Genomic DNA, 18133 nt, shown 5'->3' on the forward strand with positions numbered 1-18133 from the left:
TTTATTATATCTCACTTATAATAATCTCAGTGGATTTCGCGCTAAAAACAAAGCTTATGAAAAATAATGCACATAAAACGATACACTTGTTGCGCTAGAATATATACAACCATATAACACAACAGTGTCTCGAGGTAAAAACGACCGTAACAACATCACCATCAGTAGAGTCGATTTGCGGTTGACTATGGCATAGGAATCTCGCCCTCCCTCGCATCTCTGCGTTCGCCACTGTCCGTCGTGACATGACATTCGATTTATTAATTTTTTTTTTTAACTAATTATCCAATCAAAATTAAAAAAAAAACCACATGTTCTCTGATGTTTGGTCTATAACGTTTATAGGAAGCCATTTTTTGCTAAACCCAATATTTTTCGAGGTAGAGCGAGGTAAACGATTTTAAAAATATGGGTTTTCAGGGCAAGTGATTTTGCATGAAGGCGCTCCGTATACAATAATGGTTTAACGTATTTTTATAAATAAAAAAAGAATATTTCTAATGTCCGGATAGGTATGCAAATTTGAGGAATGAATTTTCGGATATTGTTCATCCGAAAAACGATGAAAAAAAAAATTGCATTTTTTTTTGTAAGGCTCCCCACCACTCCCCTCCCGCTACGATTTTTGGACGACCAAGTGATTTTGCATTACAAAAATATTAGAAACCAAAAAAAATAGGTTTTACATTTTAGCAACAAAGTGCCCACGAAAATCTATTCTAGAAGACTTTTGCCAGTCTATTTACTCTACTAGTAACGGTCAACCAAAATATGAGACACATCGAACATATGGTTCAAAAGTTATGACGAATAGAATTTTCAATCGAAATTCACAACACGTCCTGTATACTATTAATCCCAGATATTTGAGGCGTTCCATACCAAAAACTCACCCTGCAGATTGCGAATGAAGAGAAAAACAAAAGCAATATTTTAAAACTAGAAAAAGGCATTTATTTTTGCTTTTAAAAAGGTTTGTAGGTTAATTTGAACAGACTATACAGTGATTTTAAGTCACAACATTTTTACACTCCAAAATCTGATTATTTCTCTCATTTTTTTGAAATCTCGCAAAAAAGACCCGGGAAAAAATTCTCAAAAATTCCCAAAAAATTGATCCCAAGAGTGTGCTCTCAAATATTAAAATTAATGCTTTTGCCACAAAAAAAAGTCAATATTGTCTGCGGAATTCCTCATAAAGATGTTTTTGCTAGAGAAATTTTAAATACTTATATTTTTTCATTTTTCTGGTAACCTACCATGGTGTAATCGTATAAAATATAATTTTCTTAAAGTAGGAAATACTCATCAAATAAAAATATCAGTTATCAATACAAAGGAGCATCAACTGCAATATTGTAAAAGATACTCGTATATTTAATTTATTTTTAAGCATGTATTTTGATTATTTAAATTTAACCTTCACAAAAGTATGTCAGTGTTTGTTGTGGAATGAATGAAGTGTTTCAAATTATGATAACATTTTCTTGACACATATAAAAGTTTTGGGGAAACGAGAAAACCGTTTATAACGATAACAGTTTCGGATGAACATGTTCGACATTAAAGGAAAAGTAGCTTTAATTACTGGCGGGGCAGGTGGAGTTGGATTAGAATTAAGTAAGGCACTCTTACGAAATAACTTAAAAGTAAGTTTTATTTAGTCATTTTTAATTTTATACAAATTTTTATTCAGAATCTTTTACAGTCAACGGAGTACAATATTGCCTTATATTCTTAAATTAGAGAGCGGACATATAGTACATTATATCCATAACATAGTACATATATAATTCATTTAGCTTTTAATTATTTAAATATTTCTTATTCATCTTATTTTTGTGCTGGATATTTTATATATGCACATTGTTATGAGCTGCTTAGAATAAGTTTTGGAATATTTAAGGTTAAAGTTTTTTGATAATTAAAATTCCTTGTACATTAGCTACGGCCCTACATAGTATTATTATAATATTAAAGAATCAGAAAAATATTACACCTACACAAATTTTCAAAAAAAAAAAATATCCAACTGAGCTTTATTTTGAAAAAAAGCACTTGGACCCTTCTTATTCTGAATAGTCAACCAATTATTATCTGGACTAAAATGTATCCGTAGGATCTACAGGAAAAAAAGATAATTCTAAAAAATGTTTGTTTATACCTTTATTGGGTAAATTATTTATTTATCATATAAAATGCTAAAATAAAAAAAAATCGACAAAAATATCTTTACACTAAGCAAGTTTCACTCATAATCAGAGTCCAGCACTGCTCTCTCTCTTCCATGTTTTCGCCAAACTTAGTTTGCTGCGATGCCGACTCCAACGTTTCAGTTTTTTTTTGAAATCCTTCGTCGACGGTATTAGTTTTTGATTTTTTCTTGTGTTCATTGGGAAGGCTGTTGTAGAACTCGTGGTAAACCGGTGGAATAAAATCAAGAAGTTTTTGAATGTTGTCCTATTTCAATTTATTAATTGTTATCGGCTGAGCTTTAAGGTTTTTTTAAACATGTTTTCCATGGTAGAGTAAAGTGCCCTAATATCGGATATTTTTTTTGAACCCTAATATTAGTTTTAATACGTCAATTAATTTATGAATATTTTAGAGCAAAACAAGTAATAGTAATAAATCATTGCTACGAAGTAAAAAAGTAAAATTGTAAAAATGTTCCTAATACCGGATATTAGGATAACGGGATAAAATTAGCCATCGAGGCAGAAATCACAAATATATGTGTCTTTTTTTGTCTACATTGGTGCAGTCGGTGTGAGCGCAGTTAAAATACTTTAAGCACTGCATCCATTGTTAGCCCGAGGTATCTTCAGAGAAGAGTCCAAAACAAAACATACATTCTGCTTCCTCTTCCCCAATGTCACACTCCATGTCAGAATCATTATCTAAAATGAATTCTTCATCTTCTTCAGATAAACTAAAAGCTTCCTCTTTTTTAGCACTTTTGTTTTTAACCTTGGTTGTCATTGTCTTCTTAGCAATAGATTTTTCTTTATTTTTATTTGTTTTCTTAAAAGGCTCACATTTGTCTATTTTTAATTTCGGAATTCCATTTAAAATACTTTTATTGCTTTTCTGTTCTGAAAAACTACTTTCTAAAGCATTTTTGTATGGTGTACCCGTAATCAAGGCAGCAGATCCTTTTCTGGACTTTCTTTAATACTAGACTTGTAAAATGAAGTGGTGGGTAAAAGGCTAATATCTTGTAGCCGCACTGTTGAATTTCTATTATTAGAAATGTTCTTACATGATAAATCTTCCACACATTTGGTCACATCAATACTTCTTGGAGGAGTTACATGCTTCGTAGAAGTTACTTGGTTTTCTTGTTCAGCCTCTGGTAGATTTGGAACTGGAACTCGGTCATCTTCCGCTTGATGGTGAATAGCAAAGTCGTGTTCTCGAAAAATGTGTTTATTAAATGGGCAGATACCGCTCTTTTAAAAACCATTTATAGCGATTTCACATCTGCTGTAGCAGCTGTAGCACATCTTACATAAGCTCTTCCAACCAATTCGCAAACTTGATAGCAGGTGAGTATTCTTCCAGGGTTGTTTCTGAGCCAATTTTCAATTTCCTGCGAGTAGTAGGTTTTAAGAGGCCCCATGAAAGCAAGGTCCAGCGGCTGCATTTTGTGAGTAGAATGCGGCGGCAGACTAAGAATAACACATGGTTAATACGACAATAACAATTATACAATACAATACAATACAATAAGTTAATACAATAATAACAAGAATACCACCCCAAATTTATCGATTCAATGTTCCGCGTGTGGGAGTAGTGACGATCCAATATTAATACAACTGGATCAGCTTAACTTGGTTTGACGTGGCTAATAAAATATAACCAATTGGTGAAAATGTGACTTTGAATCCAGCCAGACACATGGCAGGCAGCTATTGTCCCTGGTGGAGCGCCGTTGAGCAATTCTGCCTTTATATTTTTTTAGGGAAATATGACCACAGAAGTAACGGCCCCTACCTGCGTTTTACCTTTTAAGGTAGTTATTTTGGTTAATTGATTCGACAGGGATTAAATTTCACCTTCTCCATGGCAGGTTCCAAAATTTAAAAAAAAAAAATTACTTTTTCTTCTGTGAATCCTCTAATTCTGGCAGTTGATAAACTCTGTAGTCTCCTAAACGTTACTTTAGGATGCCTCTTTAAAAATAAAAGCAACCATTTGTAACCTCCTTTTTTCTGATTAGTTGAAAACAGATGTTTTAAATTGTTTCGAATAGCTAATGAAAGGCTAATCTTCGAATATCAGAAGATCGTAGTCCGTAAAATCTTCTATCCATTTCTAGGCAATAATCGACCAAATCAGCTTCAATTTTTTTGGAAAACACTGGTGGACGTCCCAAATTGGTTTAAATAAGTTCTTCAGGTGACTTTATTTTATTTTTTACGTAGTTTTCCAACGTGCCCTTGGGTACTTTAAAAGTTTTTGAAGTAACCCAGTTCGCAAGTACCCCATTTCTTTGTTTTTAACTGCAGTAACAGCTGCATGCAAGGATTTACTATCCCATTTCTTTCGTTTTTGTTTGGATTTCGATGACATTTTATTTCTGAAATAAAAAAAAAGTGTAAGAAATGAGATAAAATAAGCACACATAGTGCAAAAATTATAGCACAATTCTTTCTTTTTGTCGACGAAAACATTAAAATGTAATTGTTACCACTACGTAGAAATGATATTCTATATAAAAACAATTAAGAAATATTTTGTCCTAATATCGGATATCTGATATTAAGACAGTGCGACCATCTGATATTAGGCAAATGATCACCTGTTGTGAAGGTTATGTTTATGGATTAAAAAAACTTTAGTAATCCACTGTCTACATGAACTTAATTCAAGTAGGCATATTATAGACTAACTTAAACTACATAGTCAAATTTAAAAACTTACCTGAATATGTAAAAATTGCGTTTACGACTAGCACGTGTAAAAACTCGTAATGCAAAAATTCGGATAACTTACTCTAGTGCCCTCTATGTTTTACTAGAGACGCTAAAATATTATTCGGCGACCTGGCTTTAACTCCATGCTAAACTGGACATAGGTTTCTTGTTAATTAGATTACAGGTTTCTTTAAAACATAACTATTCGATAATAGGCAACTATCTGATATTATGGCACTTTACAGGACGTCCAGCTCCTTTTTGTACACATATGCATGTAAAAAATAAAAACTCTTCATTTATTGTTTCCTTAAAAGAAAACGAAAATGTTTCGGAAGATTTTTTATACAAAAAGTACGCACTGGTCTCCTTTACTGTCTTTTTTGAGATCACTTATAACTTTCTTTATTTTTTAAAAACTGTAAAAGTTTTCTTGATTCATTCGGTATACATTAAACTTTTTGCAAGCTGATTGAGTTAGCTGGGCCCAGCGCTCTGGAATAAATACCTGTGAATTCTTACGCTTCACTTTTTCAATAATACCAAAATCTCTATCGCACTCCATAAATGTATGGCCTTGTTCCAAAAACTTGTGGTAATCTCTTGAATATGAGTCGATTTAACTAAGAACATAAACAGCTTTACAATGTTTTTATTTTTATTCTGCCCACCGCAGCAATCGCTATATGCGATGATCTTGGTAACACTTTTAGAGAGTATGATTTTTACAAAATGAATGAGGCACGAACCAATTTCTTGAGATCCCCTGCTTGAAATGGATTTATCTCAGATGTACATTTCTGATCTTCCTGTGGTTACATTGTGAACACAAAAATTATACGTCCAAAGCTGTCGCAAATAAAACGCTTTGAAAGTAGTTATTAAGGAAGTGGGAAGGGTTTGCTGAAGGCCAAAACAGATTACGTTTATATCTAGATATGCTTTGTATTTATCACTATCTTGTTTTTCTTTGTTTCAGCCATCCTTGCTTTCCGTTGATGAAGCTCTTGATCAACATTATCTATTTTTACTTTTTATGCATCTGCTGAATATTCTATAATATTTCTGTAAGCGTCACATCTACTGCATGTATCTGAGTTTGGCCTGTGAAATGTTTAGTTCCTCACATTGTTGAACATATAACTGGTACATTTTGTTTAAATTCAAATCCGGAGCCAAGTATCGTGGGTTCAAATTTGAATTCCTTTTCGTTGCACTTATACCTGCAGTTATGATTTTATTCCTGCCCAGATCGTCCAGCATGGTTTTTCCCTTTATGAGCCACATATGCCATTCCAGTGTTACGTAATTTTTTCTTTTGTAAATTTTCCATTTGCCTTAATTTCTACTCGTTTTACGTGTTTTTTTAAGTTTACATTTAATAACGATAAGGATTCTTCTGATGATGATGAACTACCTTCGTTAAATTCACTTTCTTCACCTGTTTCAAACGGGTCTATTTTCTCTGAAACAAAACGTAGGCACTGATTACCAAATTGGTTTAAAAGTAATATTTTTAAAAAATTAGAAGGGAAAATTACAGTAGCTGGCTGTATACCGTAGTTTTAAAAAAACTTCAGAGAAGAAAAAACTTTGTTTATATATGCATTTGTGTATGTGTTTTATTAAAAAACTTTTTCCGTCGACCATCCATTTATGATTAATTTTAACACCCTCAAAATCATTGATTAATGACCCCTATTAATGAATGATTTTCAATTAATGAACGATTTTATTATAGGCAACACAACATACATTGCTTGTATAATAATTTAACCACATTTAACGCTCTGTGATTGGCAGTGACCTGTGGTGTAGGCAACCAAACATATAGGTACCTATTTATATTCCCACTAAAAAAATATTTAAAATGACATAGCCGCTGTACGTGCTGTCTGTCATTGTATCGTTAAGTAAATAAAAATTTAAACTAAGATATTTTTATTTCTGAAAAGTTCGGTCGACGGAAAAGTTTTGTAACGAACTCGTGAATTAAAATGGCGATTAACAATCTCGAACGTTAATATATCTCAATTGTTAATCGCCCTTATTAATACACTTGTTGGTTAAATAACTATTAAAATACTGCTAAGATATTTAAATAATACTACAACAGATGATGGTAAAAAAATTAAATTTTATTTATGTATCAAAAGCGGTACGATTTAGCCGTAATAGCAATCGTAATGAAAAATGTACAATCAATAACGTCAATTTTAAGGTTAGCTCAAAATGACAAAATACTCCGTCCGAATTGAACTATCATTTTAAAACTTTAAATAAATAAAAACCTGTTTACCTTCACTGTCACTGCTATAATGCATTTTATAATAATATTTTTAAACTATTTCTATCGCTTTATACACAATTTAAGCCATAAATATCAAAGGTGATAATATACGTTACTTCATATAAGTCGAAGTATACTAATTAAATTTAAGTTGGAAGTAGGAAAATAAGGGAACCAACTGCACTTGGATCCATTTTAAACTGAAGGTTGTTATACTTTTATTTATAAAACTTTTTTCAAACCCCGGTAGATGGCGGGTATTCAAATCTGTATTTAACTTAATATCAAAAAAATTGCACTTGGACTTCTTTTACTCCAAGCCCTTCGTTTGTTCTTAAAATGCTCTTTTTGGACTGCCTAATAGGGAAAAGTCGTCTATTACTGTAGTACTAGACGACATAAATAATTAATGAATGTCCTGAAATCAAAGAAGATTAACCACAACGACCTCAGGATCATATCAAATTTATACTATAAACAGCGAGCAAAAGTACGTGTTAACGAACAGCTGTCAGAAGAAATCGAAATAAGATATGGAGTGAGACAGGGATGCGTATTGTCGCCAATTCTTTTTAATGCCTACTCCGAAGAGATCCTGAAAAACGCTCTTGAGGGTGAAACAGCTGAAATAAAGGTTAATGGAGTTCCCGGTATGCGGAGTATGCGGACAAAATTGTGATCTTAGCCGAAAATATTGAAGATCTTCAGAGACTGGTGACCAGAATAGCGGAGTATGGAAAAGAGTATAGTCTAAAAATGAATGTCAAGAAGACGAAATTTATGAGAATATTGAAAACTCAAAGAAATAATGAGAATCTTCTAATAAACGGAACCAATGTTGAACAAGTGGACAAATATGCATATCTGGGAACAATGATTAACTCCACAAATGATTACATTAAGGAGATCAAAATCAAAATAAAAAAAGGCTAGAGCCAATTTCAACAAAATGAGAAGAGTGCTGTGTACAAGGGTTTAAAATTGGATCTAAGAGTAAGGTTGGTGAGGTGGTATGTTTTTTCGACTTTATTTTATGGAATGGAATCTTGGACCTTGAATGCGACATCAATGAAAAAACTGGAATCATTCGAGCTGTGGGTGTATAGAAGAATTCTGAAAATATCGTGGACAGAACACGTCACAAACAAAGAGGTTCTGAGAAGGATGAATAAGGAATAGAAATTTTAAATATAATTAAAACAAGAAAATTGGAATATCTCGGACATATTACACGTGGAGAGAAATACACATTGCTCCAACTGATTATGCAGGGAAAGACCCAAGGAAAGAGAAGCATAGGAAGGCGTAGAATGTCATGGCTGCGCAACCTCAGAGAGTGGTACGGATGTACATCAAATGAACTTTTCAGAGCAGCCGTCTCAAAAGTCCGAATAGCTATGATGATTGTCGACCTCCGCCGCGGAGATGGCACTTAAAGAAGAAGTCGCCTAATATTTTAGAATTTGCTATTTTACTGATTTGGATTATCGCTAGACACTCGACAGCCAATGGTCCACTTTACTGTATGGTACAAGAAGTACGAAAGTAAATTGCTCTATTAATGAAAAAATATGAAACAAGTAATTTATAAATTGAATTAAAAAATCCGGAGACTGTAAAAATATAATTTCAGCTCCAAATAAAAAGTAATTTTTGTTGGTTTATGCCAACTATTAAAAACAGGTTTATTACTAAGAATGAAATTAAAGTGATTTTCTAACTAGAGAGAAGAAAAATTGCAAGTAGGGGAGACGTAAGTAGCGTTTGTTGACTTATTTTTTTAATAATAATTAATTTTTGCAGATTTATTTTTTTGCATACTGTTAAATTCAAGTACGTCAGCTAGTTCTATACTTCTTCAGGTATTGCAGGTACATTTTCAATTTATTCTTATTCTTCATAGAACTAAGGCTCAAGCAGACTTTGACTGCATTGCAAAATAAGTTCCGGGTGTGGTTTTAGTTGACTAATGGCCTAGGGTTACTTAACTGATTATTTTTGTAGTGATATCGTAAGCACAGAATAAATAACAATCAGAATGCTCACTCTCAGATGCCGTTTTTGAAGTGTGTCAGCACGCGATCGCCATATTTTAAACGGAAATACAGACTCCGAATGAGAAATTTGTAACAAGCTACGACAGAACCATAATTTAAATTTTTAGAGATTAATAATTTAGTAAATTTGAAATAATTTAATATATTCTTCAACTAAAAGTACGACCTAAAATATTGCATATTATGTCTATGGTTGCCGTAAATCAATTAAACTGGGTTAATTTTTTTATGCACACCACATAAAATTTCACTGAACAACAATGGTTCCGTGTAAAACATGGCCGATTCCGTCTGCGCGTACTTATCTTGACAAGCAGAGTGGACATTCTGATTGTTATTTATTCTGTGGCGTAAGGGTAATAATATAGACACATTTAATTTTTCACTTTTATTTTGACAGTTGATTTTAATAAAATCTAACAATTAAAAACGAAACTCACAAATCATCATATAAATTACAATTGGTACATATGAAAAAAGTGATATTACTGTTGTTCGTGCATTTGATGTTAGCCCATCTGCTGCAATGGGTGCAACGCAATAGCACTAAAGTCAGTCACTCAGTTTCACCCTAAGATTCCGAGGATGTAGGGTCATGATAAGCTGCATACGTAAATGGAATCGGACTTTCTTTCCAGAAAAGAAATTTTTACCTTCTCTAATTTTCGTGTCATTGATGTCTTTCTTTTGGTTGCATATTTTTCTTTTATGTGGACCTTTCTTTTGAAGTATCTGTTAAAATAGCAGTTTGTCTCTTCTTCGGCGATTTTCTCGGATTTTGTCGAAGACTTTCTTTTGAAAATGGCCTTACTTCTTTAGAGGAAAGCAATATCGAACTTGGAGGTTCTATTCTGTCTGTCAAATATGATGGTAAGAAATCACTCTGTGAAGATACCCTCATTTAGAGGACATATCCCTGTTTTAGTGAACCCAGCAATTATATTGGTTAGCATAGCAGCTAGAGGCTCAAATTTACAATGCCAGGAACATCATATATAGAAAATGTCTTACCTGGATTGTTCACCATCCAGTTATCCATATCTGAATTACAGTATTTATTTTGGGGTTTATAAACACTCCTATCTAGAGGCTGCAATTTATAAGAGCAGTGCGGAGGGAAAGATAAAACTGATACTCCGTTTTCCTTACAAATATCTAACGCCTCGATAGAAAGGATTCATGGTTGTCGAGCAGCAGAAGTATGTGGCGCTCTTTAGAACCTCTTGTGTGAAACAAAATGCTTGATACATTTCACAAAATGTTGTTCTTTCATCCATCCTGAAGGATTTGCATCTTCTAGGCTTTCGACAGGTGTATCTCTAATAAAGTGGTCCCTGTAGTTAACCTTCGGGAAAATGAATAACCTAGGAACAGTATTGATACTGGCTAAAACTGCAATAGTGAGGGTTACTAGGGTTCCTCTTTCTGCGGACATGAGTTTGCCTATTCGCTTGAAGCCACGTTGTGCCACTATTCTATTCGGCTTCTGAACATTTGTGATACCCGTCTCGTTAACGTTATATACCGTTCTGAATACATACTTATTACACACATTCTGAAATTTGAGTACATAATGGAGTTTGTCGACTAAGTCAACAGGCCCAGGCACAGCTTAGTCGACAAACCCCATGCGTCACACTGTCATTCCGTATGATGACTGAAAGAAATGCCGAAAAAAAGACTTGTTAGACTAATAATACTGCAAAGAGGAGAATAAGGGAAAAAATAAGATGAGGAAAACTACTAATTGTTGTTTCTAAATAAATTAAATGAGATGTTCGGTATTATGCTTGATCAGTGTATCATTAGTACTCAAACCAACTTCGCCATTTTTGTGTGAGTGCTGCTGTAATATATCGGCTTTGAATGTGGATGTCATTACTATTAATACACTAAAGTGCAAAACAATCGACTCAAAAGCTATATTTGAAATAACACCTTCTGTTTCAATGTAAGAAGTATGAAAATAAAAAGTTTATTATTGAACTTACAAAAACTGCTATTGCAATATTTGGAAAAATTGCAATATTTGTTATAAAAACAATATGCAATAGAGAGTTCCCTAAATATTCATCATTGGAACTAACAAAAGAAAGAAATTATGAACAGGGAAATTATCAATTACAAATTGAATTTCTTTATTTTTCAGTATTTGATATTATCACCCCTACTCCTTATTACACTTTCCAATCGATTTCAAATGTATCGGGTGACTCTTCTAATAAATAATAAATTCTTAACGCATTGCTTCCCATTCATCATTAAACTCAACTCTCAATTTCATTATGCTCCTTTGTGCATGATTTCTGTCGCGGACGCTTCGTGTAAGCTCATCCCATACATGCTCTATTGGATTTATGTCTGGACGCAGGTTAATTTATTGTAGGTATAGTGATCTTAGTCAGATAGGTGGTGGTCACTCGTGCGGTATGGCATCGTGCATTATCGTGCATTAAAATAAAAGCATCATCAATAAATCCCGCGTATGGAACGAAATGTTCCTCCAAAATGTCTCTGATGTAACGATCTGCAGTTAATCGTTGTCCACGTCCTCCACCAGGCAAGAAAACTAACTCGGTTTTCCCATCCATGGAACTGCTTGTCCAAAACATACAAGAACCGCCTCCACAACACACAATTTGTCGTATACAAAATTGAGCAAATCACTTTCTCGGCCTTCTATAGACTTGACGCCTCTTGTCGTTGCCATGCAGGCAGATTTTACTTTCGTCGGAGAATAATACCTGACTCCATTGATAGTCGTCTCAATCCAGATGTTCGCGAGCAAATTCTAATCGCCTTTGCTTCTGGGCTGCAGTTAGCTTGAGGCCCTAGCTGCCCTTTTGGTGTCAGGTTGGCTGCCTTTTGTCTCCTTCTGACTGTCCAAATGCTGGTGACCACAACTCGGACCTCTCTAAGCTGTTCTTTGAGATTAGCACCAGTCGATTTCTCAGGAATTTCGATACAAGAAATCGATCGTCTCTCTTCGTTGCTATTCGTCTACGGCCTCCTCCTTGTTGGACACAATCATCAGTATCTTGGCATCGACAGTATACTTGGGACACAGCAGATTGGTTTAAATTTAGTCGATTTACCACGGCCCTTTTAGTCGATCGGATAGCCAAGCGGGCTGGGCGGCTGGCTTCTCCTTCGCTTCAATGCGAGAGATGTCAGTTTAATCCTCAGCTCGGTGTACAGAAAACAAAAAGGCTAACGCAGCAGTTTAAAATTCTAAATGAATCTGCGGCTTAGTCTAGAATATGCTGGTATCTGATCGGCCTGTGGTGAAGCAGTACGGCAAGAGATAAGGGCTTGCGGCTCGGTGATACTCCTCCATAGATCCCTACCGGAAGGGCGTGTGCCGCCTAAATACCGGGTATATATATACCACGGCCCTCTGGTTTAGGCCTTCTCTCAATAATGCTACTGCTTAAGCTGCTTTGACGGATGTAGTATCCATTTTAATGTATTTGAAACTTAAGTGACTGATGTATTAGCGGGTTGCTATGGAAATTGATGCGTACGATGTTAACCGAACGCGTTAAGTTGGTGCGAGTCGATTTTAATAAGTCAAATTCTGATCCCCTTTCTAACTGTTGCATTATTTATTTGTAATAAGTCATCCAATTCACCAAAAAACAAAATTTTTTTAAAACTCAATAATAAGGTTAATGATTGTACACTAAATATTTGTTAATTTACACTTTTTAGATTGAAACAGGATACGTACTTTCGCAAAATAATTTTGTTTCGATTATTTTGCACTCAGGTGTAGTTTAATGCATTATAACATTACTAAACAATAACATTTTCTAAATATACGAGCCCTAACTACTTGTTTGGACAAAGAAAAATTTATTGAAAACCTTCATCTTCACAACTTTGCTTATTAAACCAAAGAACGAGATCAACAATACATTAAACTCTATCATTAATCAGAAAATATTAAAATGATTGTCTCTATAAACTTTGAATTGCAGCGTTGGTGACAAAATAAACGAAAATGTTGCATAACATCGTGACAACTAAATGTTCAGACAATTCAAGAAATTAGCACTTTAATGTTATTGTCTCCAAACCATTTTTTATTAGTTTTAGCTCTATAGTATGCAGCACCGTCCTACTGAAATATAAAATTCAAGGGTAGAGATCGTAAACACTTGCTACAGGACTATTTTTAAAAATTTCCTAATACTTTAATTGCTGCATTTATTGTGCCTTCCACCACCTCATATCTTTCTAGACTAGCTGATCACACGCACTTTCAAATAATAATTTTTTTGAGAAACTTCAGAGTTCTCTTGTGGCTATCTTTATGGAATGTTTCATTTTTACTTCTGATTACCCGTTTTCGAAAGTCTCCCACGCAAACATCTAATTTCGATTCGTCACTGAATATGACTCTGAACCAGCCATCAACGGTCCATAAAATCTTTGATCTTGCCCAATTAAAGCAGTTGCTTGAAGTTTTCAGGGACCGTTGATGACTGGTTAAGAGTGATATTCAGTGACGAATCGAAACTTGATGTTTGAGTGGAAGACTTTCGAACACGATTTATCAGAAGTCAAAATAAAGCATTCCATAAAGATTGCCTCAAAAGAACTGTGAAGTTTCCCAAAGTAATTATGATTTGGGACTGCATGTCATTAGAGGGTCTAGGAAGATATAAGGTGGTGGAAGGCACAATTAACGCAGCGGAGTGTCTAGAAATTTTAAAAAATAGTCTTGTACCAATGGCTCACGATCTCTACTAGGACTTGAATTTTATATTCAAGTAGGACGGTGCTGCATACCATAAGTACAACTAAAACAACTAAAAATGGTTTGAAGGCAATAACATTAAAGTCCTCTCATGGCTTTCGAACAGTCCAAACCTTAATTTTATTGAGACATTGTGGCATAAGATGAAACACAAATTTCATAATGATAACCACAGAACCGTCGCCGATTTAAAAAGTAAATTAGGTGAATTATGGGATAGTTTTGACCCTGACTTATGTGAATCCTTAGTACAAACAATGCCAGACAAGGTTGCCGCAGTTGTAAAGGCGCGTGGCGATGTAACTCCATATTAAAATAGTAATTTTTTGAATTGTCGAAACATTTAGTTGTCACGATGTTATTCAACATTTTCGTTTATTTTGCCACCAACACTGCAATTCAAAGTTTATAGAGACCGAACCATTTTAATATTTTGTTATTAATGATAGAGTTTAATATATTATTTATCTCATTCTTTGGTTCAATAATAAAGATCATGAAGATAAAAACGTGTCCAATAAAGTTTCATTTATCCGAAAATTTGTTTGTTAGGTCTCGTATATAGTATACATTGAGCCTTTTTGCAGGGTGTAGCATTGGTAGATTTAAATGCCAGTTTGGGCGAAAAAGCACTACAAGAAATACAGTCCGAATTTGGCAAGGACAAAGCAATATTCCTAAAAGCTGACGTAACAAATATAAAACAATTAGACGGTAAGATTATTTTTTAAATTTAATAAAATTTTTTACTACTACATTTAACAAATGTTAAACTTCAAAATGATTTAAGATAATTCTAATAAAACTGTTATTATTTCAAATTTAATTAAACCTCCAAAATTAAAAGTAAATACGACTCCAACAGTCAATTGCATTCTATTACAATTGAAGAGGTGGATTCTAAAAGGGCTTAAGTCATTTTTTTTCACATTTTGAGGTTTTAGTTGGATCTGATTCTAGAGCATCATTTCTAACATTAGAAAAACAATTTATGCGATAATAGCTAAAGTCAAGTATACTATACAGATTACAAATCAGTAATGTTTCCAAAAGTGCTTTAGTCATGCTTTGTTCTTTTGCAAACAGGCTTCAGTCAGTTGTTAAGTGTTTGCGCATGCGCGATTCCAACTGTTAGCATCTATTTGCTGTGAGTTTTTGGTTATGTGGACTGTTTGAGGTAAACCAAGTGAGTAACCGAAAGCGTGTGTTATAAGTGTAAAATGAGTTTACATTTTGTAACAAGTGATTTTTCAGTATCTGTAAATGACATTAATAGTGCCAAGAAGAGGATCGAGAGAAAAAAATCTCAAGAAATTCGCAAGAAATAGGAAAGATGCTCATCCAGATCCTCGCATTGTTTGTGCTCATAACGGTGATGTTTGTAAGGCATATTTTTTGACTCCTAATGATGTAAGGGGGTTTATGATAAAATCTACTCACATGAGACTGCTGCTGATCAGAACAACTTCGTATTTAAATACCTTCTTAATCAAGAGTCTAAGCAACACAGGCCTAGAAATAAAACAAATCCACGATCTTGAACAGTTACAAAATAATTCATACGACAGACAAATTGTGTTTTATTAAGTGTTTGTAATTCCACATTCCTGTCCATCACACAATTTTCATCAAAAATATTGAATCGATTAGCTAAAGCTTTAAAAGAGTCAGGAGAATGTGCTCGTAAAAAAGAGGTGGAGTTAGGATAAATCCCAAAGATTCAAGTACAGCTCAATCAATGATTGAAAGTTATGAGTTATCATGGTCGGGGTAAGTGCTGTGAAAGTTATTATGGTCAAGGTAAGAGCGTAAAATCACGTCAACATTATAGTCAACAATATGGACTCAATATAAACGTTAAGAAGACAAAGCTTATGATAATTAGCAAGAAAAGAATAGCAGAAAGTCATCTCTACGTCAACCAATCCCCTGTAGTAAGAGTGACGCACTACAACTACCTCGGCACCGTTTTAAATGAAGAATGAAGACCAACAACCAGAAGATTAGAGCACGCATTGGAAAAGCTAGAGTCATCTTCAATCGGATGGGGGCCTTCTTCAAGAGTCACAACCTCTCTCTTGATACAAAAGCAAGAATGCTGCGATGCTACGTCTTCTCTGTCCTTTTTTATGGTGTTGAATTGTGGACCTTGAACGAAAATATGTGCAGAAAACTGGAAGCATTTGTGATGTGGCTGTATCGGAGAATGCTTAAGATCCTGTGGATTGACCGAGTCACAAATGAGGAGGTCCTCAGAAGAATGAATAAGAACCGAGAGGTACTGACCACCATCAAATCTCGAAAGTTCTTCGGACATATTATGCGAAATGAATCGAGATATTCTCTCCTTCAAGCCATCCTGCAAGGAAAAATATTTGGAAAGCGAGGTCCAGGAAGAAGAAGAACATATTGGTTAAAGAACCTTAGAATCTGGTTGAATACAACATCTGTGCAGCTTTTCCGCGCTGCTGCAGATAAGATAAAGATTGCCATGATGATCGCCAACATTCGTAACGGATAGGCACATCAAGAAGAAGAAGAAGAGCGTCTGCGGTTATCTTAGCCCTGAGTTATCTATTAGAAAATTGTGATGTATTTGGAAACAGACTCAAAAAGAACAGAAAAAGTCAATTGCATCTTACTCAAAGTTCTTCAAGATCTTCCAGACGAAATTCAATTTTGTGATCTAACAAAGAGTGAAATAATTTTATGCAAAGACCTTCAAGAAAAAGCTTTCCTTATTACTAAGTACAGATTGCACAAGTTACGAGCTAAGAAATTTTATAAACTTCTTAAAAGAACAGAAGCTAATGTAGTTAAGGTATCTTTTAACATGGAACAAAACCAGCCTCTTCCAAAACTAAGAGTTGGTGAGGTTTTTGTATTCTCGACAAATTTGGGTTTATAACCTTACTTTTGTATTGTTGGAAGATACACAAGATTCCTACTAAAACTTTTATGTACACATGAATTGAAAATCATAGTGGGCGAGGCTCCAATGAAGTAGTTTCAGCTCTGTATAACTTTTTGGGGATTTTGGAAGACAAGTTTAAAAATGTTCCAGCGAAATCATTGACACTCCAACTGTTTTCAACAAAATAAAAATCAAACTATTTTGGGTTTCCTACTTAGTTATGTGCAGACTTCCAGAGCGTTTAGTGATATTCATCATTGCTTTCCGATCAGGGGACATAGCTATATACCTCCTGATAGAGTATTTGGACGTTTTGAAAAAATATTTACACGATAAGAACCAATAGTTGAAATAGAGGAGTACTACAAACTGTTAGCGTCTTCAGCTACAGTTAAAGTTTTAGGAAAAGACTGGGAACTTTTTTATTTTATGGATGCTGCAAAACGAGTTTTATTGAAAGAGTTCCCTCTTTGAACAATGAGTTTTTCATTTTCAAATAAAAGTAATAAAGACGTTGAAGCTAAAAATACCTACTGTGGTGATTCTAGTACTTTTAAGGTTGTAAAAAAAAAGGATGCAAGTTGCTGGGACTATACAGTACAGTGAAGTATATGCCATTAGTGAATCATGTAAGTGAAAAGAAGAAAAAAGGTTTGGAAAACCTTTTCAAATTTACTTCATTATCTGACAGTTCAAAAGATTTTTATAATACTGCATTTATCAGTGTGCAAAATGGTTCCAACAATAACAATACTGTAGTGTATGATATACTAGACTCTTTTATTTAAAAGATTTTTCAACTTTACTTTTTAAATTTTGACAAAAATGTGAATAATTGATTTTGACGAATAAAAACTAATTTTTAATTATGTACTTAGATAGTTATTAAACCTTTGCTGACATCTTAAAGACAAGCTCTGATTATCAATAAACTTACAAATGAATAATAATAAAGTCGTCTCCTATATGAATTTTACAAAAGTGCTTAAGTCACTGACTTAAGGTAGTTTAAAAAAAAACCAAATATTTAACTTCTTAAAAGCCATGATTTTGTGTTCAATCTTACTTTCAATTGTCTTGATACAAGAATTTGAACCTGCAAATTACATGATTGATTCTATTCCAAAGTAACATTTAATTATATTCTTAAACATAGAACAAATTCATTCCTGAAAAATTTACTTTTTT

The 18133-nt window shown here is 33.9% G+C and overlaps 1 protein-coding gene across 2 annotated transcripts in view; it reads left to right on the top strand.

Annotated features, from left to right (window-relative positions):
* The first annotated feature begins 1431 nt into the window (after positions 1 to 1431).
* The window catches only part of LOC140445627 (15-hydroxyprostaglandin dehydrogenase [NAD(+)]-like), a 46174-nt gene continuing 29472 nt past the window's right edge, over positions 1432 to 18133 (top strand). The window contains exons 1-2 of one of the 2 annotated variants that reach the window (XM_072537831.1): positions 1432 to 1649; positions 14619 to 14745. In XM_072537831.1, the coding sequence (XP_072393932.1) occupies positions 1548 to 1649; positions 14619 to 14745 (229 nt within the window). In that variant the 5' untranslated portion in view covers positions 1432 to 1547. The remainder of the gene's footprint in view (positions 1650 to 14618; positions 14746 to 18133) is intronic. The other variant, XM_072537830.1, reaches the window with a different exon arrangement.

This window comes from Diabrotica undecimpunctata, chromosome 7, assembly GCF_040954645.1.
Source record: "Diabrotica undecimpunctata isolate CICGRU chromosome 7, icDiaUnde3, whole genome shotgun sequence".
Classification (NCBI taxonomy): Eukaryota; Metazoa; Arthropoda; class Insecta; order Coleoptera; family Chrysomelidae; genus Diabrotica; species Diabrotica undecimpunctata.